The sequence below is a fragment of the Ailuropoda melanoleuca genome, chromosome 2, assembly GCF_002007445.2.
Source record: "Ailuropoda melanoleuca isolate Jingjing chromosome 2, ASM200744v2, whole genome shotgun sequence".
NCBI classification, from domain to species: Eukaryota; Metazoa; Chordata; class Mammalia; order Carnivora; family Ursidae; genus Ailuropoda; species Ailuropoda melanoleuca.
Window position 1 is genome coordinate 2,444,181 of NC_048219.1, and position 14,960 is coordinate 2,459,140.

Genomic DNA, 14,960 nt, shown 5'->3' on the forward strand with positions numbered 1-14,960 from the left:
GCTCAGGGCGTGATCCCGGCGTTATGGGATCGAGCCCCACATCAGGCTCCTCCACTATGAGCCTGCTTCTTCCTCTCCCATTCCCCGTGCTTGTGTTCCCTCTCTTGCTGGCTGTCTCTATCTCTGTCGAATAAATAAAATCTTTAAAAAAAAAATAGGAAAAGGAGAATAATACTAAGACCTCTCTCATGGTGTCATTGAGGACTAAAATGAATCAACGTGTTTATTAAAAAAAGGGGGGCGCCTGAGTGGCTCAGTCGTTAAGCATCTGCCTTCGGCTCAGGGCGTGATCCCGGCGTTCTGTGTTCGAGGCCCACATCAGGCTCCTCTGCTGGGAGCCTGCTTCTTCCTCCCCCTCTCCCACTCCCCCTGCTTGTGCTCCCTCTCTCGCTGGCTGTCTCTCTCTCTCTGTCAAATAAATAAAATAAAATCTTTTAAAAAAAAGAAAAAAAGAACAGTTTCAGGCACATAGGAACCACTCAATAGAGGGTACCATTTCTCCTACTGCTGTCTCTGGCTGAGCTCCCAGTCTGAAGAGGGGGACACATTTGTGCCCTCGGGGGGTCTGGTGGGATGGAGGGGCCGCTTCTGCACCCAGTGTGCTGCGTCTAATCTGAAGACTATGTGCAGCCTTCACCCCAGGGATCTCCAGTCTGATGCGTGAGCACGGCCTGGCGCTGGGAAACTCCCTCTCGGGTGAAAAAGGCTACAAAACTCCACTGACTTCAGCGTTGGCGGGTGGCCAGCCTCAGTGGCAGGATTTTTCCAAGGCCTTGCCTGTCTGTGGAGGGTCAGCATCCGTGACAAATCACATTTTGTGAGCTGCCTCAGTGTCTTTCCCCACCTCGGGCCCTTTAAGTCCCAGAGCTTTGGCTTCTCGGACTATTTGCTCATGAGCAAGGGGAAAAGGGGAACAAGCAACCCTTTGTAGATGTCTGGTCAAGACTAAACCCGAGCTATAAGTCTTGCTTACTAAAAGAGGTTGGGGAGAGAGATGGTAAAGCTGACTGGAGACGGGAAGGAGCTGGGCTGACACAGAGGGCAGGAAAATATGGCCTGTCTAGAAAGTCTTCCAAAGTGACCCCACCCACCCGGAGGACTGGTCATCCATCTATTTATTCTGCCTCCTTTTCTTCCCACTAAGGGATTTGGCCAGCTCTGTTTTCCTTTGCAGTCCTCGATATCTTTAGTAAATGTTCTCGAGTTGCTTTGTCTAGGGCCTGGCTATCTCCTCATATGGCTTCGAAGAGAAGCAGAGGCAGGGCTTTTGGGCTTTGCTGAGTCTTGGAGGCGCCTGAAATCGCACTGTACGTACGCATAGCTCGGGGTGCTTGTCATCCTCTTGGAGAGAAACAGTTCAAGTCTTGCACAAGGTGCCTTAGATAAGGAGAGACAACAAGAGTTTGGATAGGAAAGAGCAGCCAAAATCTGGCTTCTACGAAACAGGAGTTGGGTGCCTTCTGGAACCAGTAGCCAGAGTTTGTGGGTCCAGTTCAAAATTGACAGGACTCAAATTTTCCTGCCTTCTACTTCCACTCCCAATCTTTTCTCTGCCTCAGAGCCTCTCACTTGTTTCACTTTCCTTCCTTCCTTCCTTCCTTCCTTCCTTCCTTCCTTCCTTCCGAGCTACAATGAATGGTTGGGTAGGTTGTTCACTGAACAAAGGTATGAAGCCAAGTGGGCCCTGCTTTGGGGCTATATCTGTCCCGAGGGGGGACCTTTTGCTCATTTGAGCAAAGGCACCCTTTGGGGTAGCTGTGGACTTGTATTCATTCAATTATGAAATAAACAACTATTTGGTACAAAGGTTCCAATGCCTGTGTGGGCAAACAGATGCTGGCAAGGCAAGGATGTGTCCTTCAGTGAGAATGTAGAACTGGAAAATTGGTACTGAAAGGGGGTGGAGATGGGGGAGGGGAAACTTGGAGGTGATGTGGAGAAGAGGAGGACACAGGTCTAAGCAGGCAGTAAAAGTTCCCGTGGAGAGGGAGAGGACCCTCCAGGCCTGGCAAGATAGAGTTCTGCCCATTTCTCCAGCCACATCCCTCCCCCAACCTGGTCTCTCTACACATGCTTCTCCTCCTTGAGTGCTCTTCCCACCCAATACCTACCCCTCCCTTCATCCTACTATCTGCTAGCATTTAGCTAGATCATGCCACCGCAGGAGGCTTCCCTGCCCTCCCAGGCTAGGTGATGTCCCCCCCGCTGTACTTTCCCACAACCCGCCTCCCCCAAACTTCTCTCTCAACATTTTTACAAATGCAATAATTTGGAAGATCATTTATATATTATATATTATGAGGACTACGGGGCACCTGGGTGGCTGAGTTAGTGAAATGTCTGCCTTCCGCTCAGGTCATGATCCTGGGATATGAGCTGGCATTATCACCATCATCACCCCCATTCACCATCATCATCATTGGGCTTCCTGCTCAGTGGGGAGCCTGCCTCTCCCTCTCCTTCAGCCCCTCCCCTTGCTCGTGCTCTCTTTCTCTCTCAAATAAATAAAATCTTTAAAAAATATATTAGGAGGCGTAATAAAGGCAGGGAGCGTGATGGTCCGGCTTCTTCTGTCTTACTCCCAGCTACATCCCCGGTGAAGGGCAAGGTACCTGGCAGGGAGCTGGCGTTTGAATAATTTCACTTGAATGAAAGACCAAGCTGGTTGAATCATGGCGTAAGATGTGAATGTCCCCCTTCTGGTTTGTACTTGGGGCTGATGAGTTACCCTCACTGCTGGAGCAACACTGAATCTCATTTGATGACTACCACAGTTCTGGAAAGTGGGCAAGTGAGAGTATTTTGTTACTGCTCTTTTCAAGACGAGGAACCTGAGGCCCCAGGCGCGAAGTGGCTTACCTAGATCACACACAGTCAGGAGGACGTAGAGCCAGGATTCATACCCATGTCTGTCTGACTCTAGAACCCATGTCCTCAACCACATTCAATTCTGCCTCCCCCTGGGTTCTCAACTCTGCCCAAGCAGACATGTGACTTCTCTGAAAATAGCCTTGGATTTGGTCCCTCTGCCCCCTCCAGATATCCTCCCACCATCCCTTGTCATTATCAATCACTTCCTTGCTGAGCTCTCACCCTGGGTCCCCGGCCCGGGGCAGGGTTCCCACCCTGTGCTTCATGGACCACCTGCCCTCTGGGGTGCTCCTTCAAAAAGGGGTTCCCTGCTCAAGAAGTTTGGGAACTCTGTCCTCTTTCTTACACTTTGGCCGTCTCAAGGGACACCAACACAGGAAAGTTCCTGAACAGGCCTCCAGTAGAGTCGCCTGTCCAACTCTATTTAATCCAGCATTCCTCAAGATACTTGAGAAAGGAGCCCATTTGCTTTTATGAAAAAAATCTTTTAACATCTCACAAGACTGGTGTTTCTCATAACACACTTTGCAAATACTGCCTCCGAGCTCACTCCTGAGCTGACCATAAATGGTCTCTATAATTTGAATTTGTCACTCAAGTTCCCCCTCCTCCAGCCAGGCTGGAATTCTTATGGCCTCCATACACCCCCTCACATCCCTGCCCACACACTCTTGCTGCAGCTATAGAAAGACGACTTCTGAGCAGGGCCACATTCGTGTTCCATGAATGTTTGTTTCTCTTCCTTTGTTACGATACACGGCGTGCATTTTACCTCTTGGGATCACTGTTATGTGCACTCGTTCATGTCTTGCTTCTCCTGCCTAACATTCTTTTCAGAAACACTGTTCTATGTGTCAGAAAAGACCAGGGCTACTTACAAATGGCTCTGTGGCTCCGTGCCAGTCCCCAAACTGTTTATTAGCAGTCTGAGATGAGATAAGAAACTGGCTTAGGGTGTAAATCAACTGTATGGGTAAGCACTCCGTTTCCCTCAGCTGACAACTTTTTTCTTGCCATACGGGCTCCATATTGGAAGCAGTGCACAGACGTACATACTGGCTTCGCGCTCTTGATTGCAGATGGCAACTGTCAGCGATTTGTGGGCCAGCTCCTTTGACTAGCACTCATGTTGACTTTGCACATCGTAGTTCTAATAATTATTTCGTATCGTGGCTCCTCGACACACCATGGTTCATCAGCCCTATCCTGTTGTTCGATACTTGGGCTGTTTCCAGGCCGTTGTGACTAATAAGGCATTGCCGCCAACGGATATGTATGCATCCGTGTGCTTTCTTCTGCGGTTCCCTCAATGTTTAAGGACCACAGATCTGAGGCCAGAAAAGTGGAGGGTCATGAGTGGCACAGAGGCAGGCCTCCCACCCTGGCCTCCTGACCTGCGGCCCCTTGTTCCTTCCTCCAGCCCGAAGGGCCCTTCCTACTGGGCAGATTTTCCATCCCTTTCATGCTTTTCTTTGCTAGGTTATGAGGTTTCTGCAGTGTTCCCACATGTTGTCTTTGGGAGCTTGAGAGAAATCCTTTTGGAATGTCCTGTGCCTTCTCCCTCCGAGTTCCCGGCTTTGTTCAATTGTTCACGATAAATTCCTGCCCTGTTGGGAGGGGCCCAGGAGGCTGTTAAGTTTGCCAAAAATGGTGGTACCAACTCAGGCCCGGCACACGTCTGAGGCTCTTTGCTTCTACTGAGATTTCACCTTAAAAGAGGGCAGTGTGGATGCAGTTGAGGGGGGAGAGGAAATCCCCCTCCTAGTTTTCTGCTTCCTATGTAGAGTCAGCACAACCAGTCAGGGGCAGACAGAAAAGATAGTGAGGGGTGAGGTGAGCCTAGGCAATGGGGGAGGGGGTTGGGGGAGGGCTAGGGGGAGGAGAGTAAGGTTCCTAAGGTTCAGGGACGGGGAAAGGTGGGGGGGGAGTGAGAGTTGGAAGTAGGACGTTGTGTCGCTCCAACATGCACCTTGGCAACACTCATGTATTTTCTGGAATCATAGAATGGTGGTATCAAGTGATCTGTTTGAAAAGGGCTATGTCAGCTTTTTTTAAAACATACAAAAATAATTAATGTTTTTGTCGTTGCGTGCCTAATGTCATGCACCTATCCCCGGTGTGACCTGGGGACCTGTGGATTGGGCAATGAAGATCATGGGTGACTTTTGAGGAAATTTCTCCCTTTGTTTCCTACTTCCCAGAGAGAGCACATTCCAGGTTAACACTGCCCTGTTCAGAACACTGGTGTTGAGGGGCAGCCCAAACCCCTGGAGTTAAACACCACCCTTGCTTTGTCTAATTTACTGCATATTTTGGATACCAAGATTTACCCCTCTTTCTCTTGGAGTCCATTCAATAAATACTAAGAAAAAAAGCAATTTGAATAGAAGAGGCATTGGCTGAAGGTCAGAGCCCTGGGTTGGAATCCCAGCTCTGCTACGTGCCCCCTGGAGGAGCTTGGGCATGTCACCTTGTCTCTCTGAGCCTCAGTTTTCCCCTCTGCAAAATGGGATACTAAAACTTAGCCTCGCAGGGAGTAGAGAGGGCTGAGAGCCTCTATTTCAGGTCTTGGTGGCATGCCCGGAACATATGATGGGTGCCCTAGAAATGATGAGGTACTTCTGCAGGCGTGAAGGACTTTCCCCGGCCGCCCCCTGCTGTGGGGACCCCTAGCTTCTTCTGTATACAAGCCGGACAGCACACCAGGGCCGTGGCATTGTTCTGTCGCCAGCATGCTGCTTCCTGTTTACACAGGCCTTGCAGATGCATGGCTTGAACAGTGGACATGGAGGACTTCCTGTGGCCTCTGCGTGGCCATGTGGAACAGAGAGCCTTCTCTAGCTAAGAGCCTTATTTTCTCTGGACTTGGGCTGAGTGACTGTTGAAAGGGATTTGGGAGCTGTGAGTATCCAAGTAATAAATACTGAGAAAAAAGGAATTTTGGGGGGCCAAAACACAGAGATTCTGTCCCTTCCAAGTACAAGCCAACCCCCCACTGATGGGCAAACTTCATTTGAGCACCGACTGTGTATTGGGCTCTGTAATGATATTCGCTGGGCATCCACTGTGCACGTTTGTGGAACACCTACTACCTGCAAGATGTTATAACCATGAAGATAATTACTGAGCACCTACTGTGCACATAACAGTCTAGAATGACCCTGCCATCCAGTTTTAGAAGGGCTGCTATGCTGGATGCACTGTAATCATCTTTAGCCTCATCACTTATGCCTGACTTCTCCGTGCCTCAGCTTTCTCATCCATACAATAGGGATGATAATACCTTCCTTGAAGGATTGGTGTGGGGATTAAATGACTTAATACATAGAAAGCACTTAAAACAACGCCTGCTGTATAGGTAAGAGCTTAATAAGTGTTGGCCACCATCATGAATAGTTATTAAACATCCATTGCATGCAAGACACTATCTTCCAGACAGTGATAGTTACCACTGCTGAGCACCTGCTAGGCACACAGCCCTATAATCAGTCTTAGTAACGGAGTCCCTGCCGTGAGCCGGAATTGGGCTAGACAATGGAGACCTTAAGAACACCGTCCTAGACAAGGATCTTACACTCGGGTTAGGGGAGATGAAACTGTTTTGGAGGTGGGCATCTCCAGGAGAGTCAGGGACAAATCTTATGCAAATATGCACCCAGAGCAGGAAGGGGATGGCTTTGAGTGGCCAGACAGAGGATTTGGAAATCAGGACACCCTCTCTTGAGTCGGGCCAAAGTGGATTCTAATAAGCTATATTCCTACAAATGTTCACGTGGGTTGGAATGGGTCACTGGAGAACTGAGGACCCACCAGACAAAGGCCAAAGTCTTCTCCCTCAGGAGGGAAGGGATGCAAGAAACAAGGAAAGGAATGTACTACACTGCTGAGCTTTGGACCCAGGGAGGATATCTCTTGTTCTCCAGAGATGAAATAGAAGTGGGTATGAATTCAGTAAACCCAGGGTCCCGTACCCCCTTCCTTCCTCCTCCCCTGAGACTACCACGGTGACCTCATGGTAGGGATATTCGAGCTTGCCACTTTCTCTGTTTGGCCACGGAGCTGGGCCAGAGCAGGCCACTCCCTCCAAGAGTCATGGAATCTTGTGGAACCGCAAGTTCTGCATTATTTCAAGGCCAGGCCCATTCCACACTGACCTGCCATTGGCCCTCATATTTCCAAGGAGACGGGAAAGCTCCAGCAAGAAGGGCCTGGGCCTGAAGTTCAGAGCCACACAGAAATGGCCCTGAGGCCTGAAATGGGCAGCTGGCTCAGGACTCAGGAGGCCTCAGTTCTTGAGGGCCAAGGGAAGGTGGGGGGGACACTCTCGATTCTCAGCGCAGGCCTGGCTGGGGTCTAGGAGGGCAGACTCAGAAATATGAGAGTCTGGGCCCCTTAAAGCCCATCAAAACTACCCTACTCACTTATAGAAGGGGAAGTGATGGACCCAAGGGGGGGCCTGGGGAGAGGAAGTGATGGACCCAAGATCCCACGGTAGGCTAGTGGTAAAACCAGGCTGGAACCCCGGTCTCCACAGTCCCTTAGCCAGCTGGATGGTGGAAAGCTGGGTGCGTTGTAAGGCCTGATTTCTCAGTAACCAGATCAGTTCAGTCTCTGAAGGTTTGGAGCCCTTGGTGGCCCAGGGAAAATTTTCTCAGACATTTGCAGCAAGAAACTTGGGACCTCTTCATTCTGACCCTCTGGCCCTCCTCTGGGCTGGACAGAGCCACTCTTTAGAGATTTCCCAGGAAGGGCAGTCCCTCCAGTGGCAACCATGCCTGGTGGCCTCTCCCACTCGCTATCCCAAAGTGTATCTCTACATCCACCTTAATCCTTGCTCATTAAAACCACATCCTTTAAAGAATATATATAAAGCACCTAGAACAGTGCCTGCCACATAGTGCTCTAGAAAGTTCTGCTATCATCATCATCATCACCACCATCATCATCATCATCATTTCTCCTCATATTGGGTAGGGGGGCTGAAATCAACACCAACGACAATCCTGAAATCAGAAGAGGAGGAATAGGGATTGGGAGTGAATAGCTAGTCTCTTTCTTCCCATGGGGAATCTCTCCAGTGACCCATTCAAGATATGAACCAGAGATTCCAAACTGAGGCCTGTGAGCTTCACATTCCACCTGCAAGTATTTTTCTGCAGCCCACAGAGCCCTATGACATTTTTGAATTTGTTGTTAGCATATAAACACGAGATTCCTGGCTTCTCTTGAAAAAGCAACAACCCAGTGGAGAGCTGGGTTTAGACCAAGTATTTCCTCTCTACCCAGCCCAGTTCGCCCGTTCACTTCTACCCTCCTGGGCCTACAGGTCCTTGAGTTTATAACCCCCCAATCTAAATGGCTGTCCCCCCGCCCAGAGCCTCGGAGGAAGCATTTCACCACAGACAATTTATTTTCTACAACTGCAGCCTGATGGACATGTACCCATTTCACGGTCGATGTTACCACCAGCTACAGGGTTTGGAGATGGGCTCGGGGGCGCTCCAGCCTGAACGGATTGCCTCCCAGAACTTGGGCAGCCGGCCTAAGGAAAAGATCCCGTTGCCGAACAAGGGGAGCTCGGGCAGCTTCATTCCCGGCCTCTGTGGCGACTCAGGCGTGAGTGTCTGGCTTTGAATCCGGCGAGAGCAACTGGTGCTGGCAGACCCGTCCACATACTGCAGGGCGCTGACACCCCTGCTGGACGGCACGATGCTCGTGTTGGCGTAGTTGTCGAAGGCAGCCACGCTGCTGATGGGGTGGGAGTAACTGTGGCGGAGGGAGTGGTCTGGCTGGTCCAGGTGGATGGGGTTGGCGGCACGTTCCAGGTAGTTCGCTGCAAGCCTCGGCAGGCTCAGGGATGATTTGGGGCAGGTGGTATAGAAGGCATTGGTGGATCTGTCAAGGTAGTTGATGCCTTTGATGAGTTGGTCCAGGAAGGTGGGGCTACAGGGGCCCGAGGGACGATCCGTACAGAGCAGGCAGTGGGGGCTGCCGCGGCCAGCGGGCCTCCTGGACACTTTGGGGTGGTTCGCCAGGTGGCTGGTCTCCACACACTTGGCGTCGTAGGGGCGGCCCATGCAGATTTTCCTCACTGGAAGCCTGGGGGAGCTGGGGTGGTCGGACTGCTCCGAGGGGCTGCCGCAGCTGCTGAACTCCAAGCCACTCGGGGTGCGGGGGCGTTTGAGACTGTTGGCCCGGGTCACGCTGGGGCCGTGGGGCCAGCCTGGAGTCTGGGCTGAGGAGGACACAGTGTTGGCATGGTTCAAGCGGCTGGAAGTGTTGGAACGGCTCACCAGACGTCCAGACATCGTCCCCGCGGGGCAGAAGAGCTTCGTGGTGCTGACCCGCTGTGAGCTCGCCTCGAGGCTGGCTACCGAGGCCTGCGAAGACAGCGGGTCAGCTCTCCTCGCTCCCTGCCCCCTCCCTGCACGCTTTCTCCACACGTGTTCCCTCTGCCTCCCCAACACCAGCCTTCTCCCACTCCTCCTCCTGGGCCCAGGGATTTTCAAACTGGAAAACAGACATCCTATTCCTCGGAAAGCAAGAGATGGGGAGGAAGGCAAGACCCCGAGAACAGCCCCGAGGCCAGAGGACCCTTAGGGAAAAGTGGGGAAGTCTCCTTGTTAGCTCTGGCCCGCATTCTGAAATTCCCATTTGCCTTTTAAGGAAGGACTCCAGGAGACCACAAAACCAAGGACTGAATCTCTAATGGGGAAATTCCAAGCACCGAGAGGGACCTTCTTTCCAGGTAATACTAAATAGCTAGTCAACAGCAGCGCAATGTACCTGATACTGGAAAAAAAAAAAATGTATCCGGGAAGTGATGTAATACTATCTGTGCTCTCTCTGCCCCTGGCCCTTTGCTTGTGTCTTGCATGTACTTGTTGCTACGAATCAAGGAGGTGGTCACTATTCTATTCCTGGTTGACAGATGGGGAAACTCAGTCTCAGGGAGATGACGGGACTTGCCTCAGATTCCACGGCTTGTAAGTGGTGGGGCCAAGGTACTATCTTGGGTGTGTCTGATGACCTCTGAAAGACAGTGCTGTATCCGAGTGACTTTGGCCCCCCTCACAGTCTCTTAAGGAAGAGTTCTCCCCACACCTGCTCTGCCTGCTGGATGGGGGCACTCATGGGGAGAACCAGATGGGCAGGGGTGCTTGCTAAACCCCATAGCTAAGTTGATCCTGACTTTAGGAATCCCAAATGACGGGGCGGGGAGGTAGTATGACAAGTCTACCAATGGGGCTGCACTTGTAAGGTCACAGCCTTCCAGGATATCTGGTCTTGACCCTCTCGGGCCGTGGGGGAGTCTCCTCGTCCACTCCACCAGAGGAGGGGGCTTTGGGATTCCTACTCCTTGTGGCCTGAATGCGGGCACGTCACTGAGACTAAGGGCTGCTCAGTCCATTTAACCCATTCTCCCGTTCCAGCCAAGGGCAGTGGAGTCCTCCCCTCCTTGTCCCCACTGTCCCTCGGTTCCCCATTACCGCCCCCCCCCCGCCTCACAGAGGGAAGTCTCTGATTTCTCTCCCCTAGCAGTGCCAGCTTGACACTCGTTTTCCACTTGGGCCCAGTGAGAGCAGAGCAGTATGTGAGCCTGTCCCACCCAGAAAACAGCTGCCTGCCCCTCTTCCAGCCCACGGCCCTCAGCTGCCCTTGTCCTTTGGGTCTGAATCGAGTGGAATGTACAGACCCTTGCCTCTTTCCTTCCAGGTCCAACCCCACCCTGTCTCCTCCTCCGGAAATACGGGAGGTGACTGAGGGCTGACCCCCACAGTGCCCCACCCTTCCCTCCCTGGCTGGCTGGGCCCCACCTGCCATCAGGGCCCTCTCCCATGCTCACTCTGTCTTTAGGAGGGAGCTGACAGCCCTCCCGTTGCTCTCCACGGGGGATACCTTCATGCCGCCACTCCAGACTGCTGGCCATGTCATAGAATCATGGAATCCTAGAGCTTGGAGGGGCCTCCAGAGGTCGTCCTGGCCAAGCCCCTGCCTCAGGGCCCGTGCCACTCTAAGCCCTCCAGGACAGATGAGCCCTATTTTTAAAACGAGACTGGGGTGGATGTTTTCCAGCGTTCCTTGTTTTTCTGGTGTTTCATTATGCAGAGAGTCAGAAAGTTCTATGCTGGTCCCGATATAGCTCCCATGGGCCGTGGTCAGCATCAGTCACTTCTCTTTTCTCACCGGCTCAGCAAACATTTATTGAATCTCCCCAGAGTGTTGTCACTTCGAGTGACCCATTCTTGAACATAACTGCACTGTCTCTCCTTCCCTGCCGAGGTCAGCGACCCGGTGTAGAGTGTCTCCTCCACGGAGGGATCTGGCCAGAGCCTGAGGACTCTTCAGCCACTCTCGGAAGCTTGCGCCCTCCACCCCGCCCTGGTCCCTAGGGGGCACCCAGGACATATTTGCCAAGAAAAGCCTCCCTCCATCACGTCCTTCTCTCAAATATTAAAAATATAATTCAACTTTTTATTTTGAAAAATTTTCAAACTTCCTGAAAACTCACAATGAACTCCCACGTAGTCCTCATCCAAATCCACAAATTATTAATGCTCTTGCCACGTTTATCACTACACACACACACTCACACACACATTATTATTTTGAGAGGCAGTTGCCTACAATAGCATCTTTTAACCCTGAATACTCGGGTGTGTGTCTCCTACATACTGAGCGAACAGGGACATTTTCTTTTTTTTTCTTTCAAGTTTTAGATATTTATTAATCAGTGTAAATCCAACAGGATACACCAACATGATTTCATGCATTTAGAGGGGTCGATTCCCTGGATAAGCGGAAAGTCGTGCAGATGGTTTCTGGAAGAGCTTCATTCTAAGCAGATTTTTAGTGAAAGTTTCATTCGGAAGTCTGGACCTTCTTTCTTTAGTTTGCTGTAATCTACATTCACTGAGTAGAACTTGTACTGATCACAGGGACCCGGTCCGTTCTAGGGTTCTGGGTTATTCTTCCTACCCCAACTGACATCGGGATCGAACAATGCCAGGCACAAGACACACAGCGCTGCCCCGGTACCTCCTTCACCAGTAAAGACCAAGAGGAGGATAGAGCTCGGATGCTTCGTGGCCTGACCCAGGATCTGCCGGACCATGATTCGCAGCAGAGGCCGCGGGTCCAGGAGAAGAACAGATCACATCTGCAAGGCCCGGCACCAAGTAGGCCCTACACTGAGCATGAATGGACGTCCAGACATCTCACACCTCCACACTACAATGACCAAATACAGACGTTTGGAGTGGGAGTACAATCATCTACCAGAAGGTCAACACCCACATTTCACCGATTGCCCCTCTTCGTGGCAACTCTTCCTCCTGCGTGAGGAGCCAGGAGCACGTGTGGCCTTCGTTCTCAGCTGTCTTCGGTTTCCTTCAGCCTGGAGCGGTTCTCCACCCCTTGCTTGTCTTCCGTGACCTGGACGTGTTTGAGGGGCTCAGGCGCGCTGTTCCGGAGCGGGCTCTCCAGGCCGGGTTTAATCTGATGTTTCTGAATGATCGACCCCAGGATCGTGAAGTGCTGTGACATGGAAACCTCTGCGTGGGCCTCCCCAGCCCACAGCCACTGAGCCCTTTTGCCCTGGGGTGGGGTGGTGATCGTTGCTGAACCAGGGAGCCAAGAGGAGGGATCAGAGGGCCCCCAAGAAGGAGGAAGAGAGGTGTGCGGAACTCAGTGGACCAGGGAAGCGGTGTTAACAGTTCCCTTGTGGGGCCTCAGCCTGGCCCGGATCTGCTCTGGGCTGGGGGCCGGGCAGGCAGCCAGTGGGAGAGCTGGGCCTCTGTGGCGTTTGTCCTGAAGGTATCCAGGCATCGAGATCACTGGCCATTTCTGGCCTGGGCATTAGGAGCCTCTGGAAATAGCTCCAGGACAATTATTTTAGGAAGAACGTGTTATTCCTCCATCTTCCCAGAAAGCCAGGCTGCATCCCAGAAGATCAAGAATGTCCCTCTCCGGCCTCCCCAACTCCAGGGGATCTCTAAGTACTCTGGTGGCCACAGAGGCCTTTAGAGCCAGAAGTGGGGTCAAGGAGACTGAAAGCCCTTTCCCCGGGTGGGGAGGGGAGGTTCTGTCCTTAGACCCTGGGCTTTCAGGGTCTGGCCTTGAGTCAGGCCAGCTGGTTAGGGTCCAGCTGACTGCAAGCATGAGGACACAGGAGGAGGGTATGGGGAAGCTGCCTGCCCTACCTCTTGCCCAGCCCCATCCCCAGGAAACTGACATGGGTAGAGCACATGTTAGGTGCCGGGACCTTCCGCCCTCTCATTTAATCCTCACAGCGCCCTAAAGAGGTAGGTATTTGGTTTTCCCAATGAGGTCATTGAGACGCAGAAAGGGCAAGAGACTTACCCAAGCTCACCTGGCAATCAGAATTAGAATCTGGTGTTTCTGGCTCTATCCCGAGGGGGCCACTCCTCTCACTCAGTGAGGACACAGTAAGTGACCCTGTGAACTGAGTGGCACTGGGAGGGGTCCAGCCTGGAGACACAGGCTGGTGGGCAGCTGTAGCCCTGTCCCCCACCAAACCCCCATCCTCCACCACCCAGCAAGCCCAGCTGCCTCTCCCTCCCTAGCCCTGCAGAGATGACTGCCAGGGTCTCAGAATGTCCTGGGTGGGTGCCCCGCTCAGTCTCCAGCCACAGCAGCCCCCTACCCTTGCCCCACCGGGTCCAGCTCCAACCTTGGCTCCTTAGCTCCATTACCAAACCAGCTGGGCTTTGCATCATCCTTTGCCCCTCCCTCTCCCTCACATGCCCCTGTCTCCCACCAGCAGTTCTACCTATCCCCTCTTGTGTCCCACCACATCCATCAGGGGCCCTTTTTCTACCCCAGGCATGAGGGCATCTCATCCCTCTGGGGTCTCCCAGAATGGAGGGAACAGCCTCCTTCTCCAGAGACCTGAGGACACTGCCCCATTAGCACATATGCTGCTTTTTAACCGCCCCCACCCGCCCTACCCCCACACCTGCCACTCAGCAGTTACCCTTCTCCGCTGAGACCTGAGATGGCGGGAGGCGTGTTCCCATGTCCCTTCAGTCACATGGCTTCTGGAAGCATCAAAGATAAGGAGCAAGCATAGCTTGGCGGCCCCGAGTGTGAGCTCAGCAGCAGCAGGTGGGAGACCCCCACGTCAGTCCAGGGGACAGCGAAAGCCAAGGGCCATGAAAGATTCTTGGCTGTCCCACCCCGCCTGGAAGACATCTGTGCCCAGCCTCAGGCCACTATTAGCAGTGTGACTCACCTGAGCTCTTACCTGGCATGGGTCCAGCTTGACTGCAGGGCTGAAAATCTTTCCTGGGCTGGGTTCTGGCCCTCCCCTTAGCTACAGCCTTTCACCCACCCAAGCACAGTGAGTCACACACCCTCACCCCCCAGCACCCTCAAGGATAAAGGCCCTCTGCTCACCAGCTGCCGAAACAGTCTTCCCCAAGCCCACATGTGGCAGGTACAAGCCGGGACAGATTTAAGCTCAGAACCATCAGGGCAGGTATGGCTTGGCAGGAGCCCCAGCCAACAAGAACTTCCCTCTTGCCAAGCCACCTCAGGGATTTGGGGGTAGAGCAGCCAAGGTGGGAGGGGACAGGGGCTCCTGTCTTCATGGGGCCTGGGAAATTCCCTCTAAGGGGGGTGGGAACAATATCCATATGTAGGTTTATCGACCCCCTTGCTAGGAAGTAGGACAGCGAGTAACTGGCTCATGCTGTGACCTTGGCTAAATGCTTGAACTTCTCCAAACCTCCATCTGCTGTTCTGTAAAAGGGACAAGGAGGGTTCTCAGGGGACCTTGTAGACTGACTGGCTTGCAGGATGAGCTAATGTTTGTGAAACGCCCTCGTGCGCGGCAGGCTCGGGGCAGCAGCAGGGGCGTGCTGGGGTCCGCTCGGACTGGCTCGCAAGAGCCGATTTGTTAAATAGTCCAGAATTCGGGGAACAGATTGTTTCACCGCTGGTAGCTTGAGATCAACCATGCTGGGGACACTTACATCATGGGGATTGGCAAAGCAACACATCAGGTGTGTTTCTCTGTGTGTGTGTCTTTTCGGCGACCCAGCTCACCTGCCTACCGTCGCAGCTGT

General features: G+C 52.7%; 1 protein-coding gene and 1 pseudogene across 2 annotated transcripts; both read right to left on the bottom strand.

Moving 5' to 3' along the window:
- Positions 1–8,237: 8,237 nt before the first annotated feature.
- Positions 8,238–10,874, bottom strand: LOC100468079. 2 transcript variants are annotated; one of them, XM_011225374.2, is made up of 2 exons: positions 10,718–10,874; positions 8,238–9,251 (listed from the first exon to the last, which is right to left on the bottom strand). In XM_011225374.2, the coding sequence occupies exons 1-2, from the start codon at positions 10,799–10,801 to the stop codon at positions 8,331–8,333; spliced, it is 1,005 nt and encodes a 334-aa protein (XP_011223676.1). In that variant the 5' UTR covers positions 10,802–10,874; the 3' UTR covers positions 8,238–8,330. The 2 variants fall into 2 exon arrangements, with proteins under 2 accessions (XP_011223676.1, XP_034499393.1); XM_034643502.1 differs by having other exon boundaries at positions 10,771–10,792.
- A 790-nt stretch (positions 10,875–11,664) lies between these two features.
- LOC100468333 lies at positions 11,665–12,061 on the bottom strand (annotated as a pseudogene).
- Positions 12,062–14,960: the final 2,899 nt, after the last annotated feature.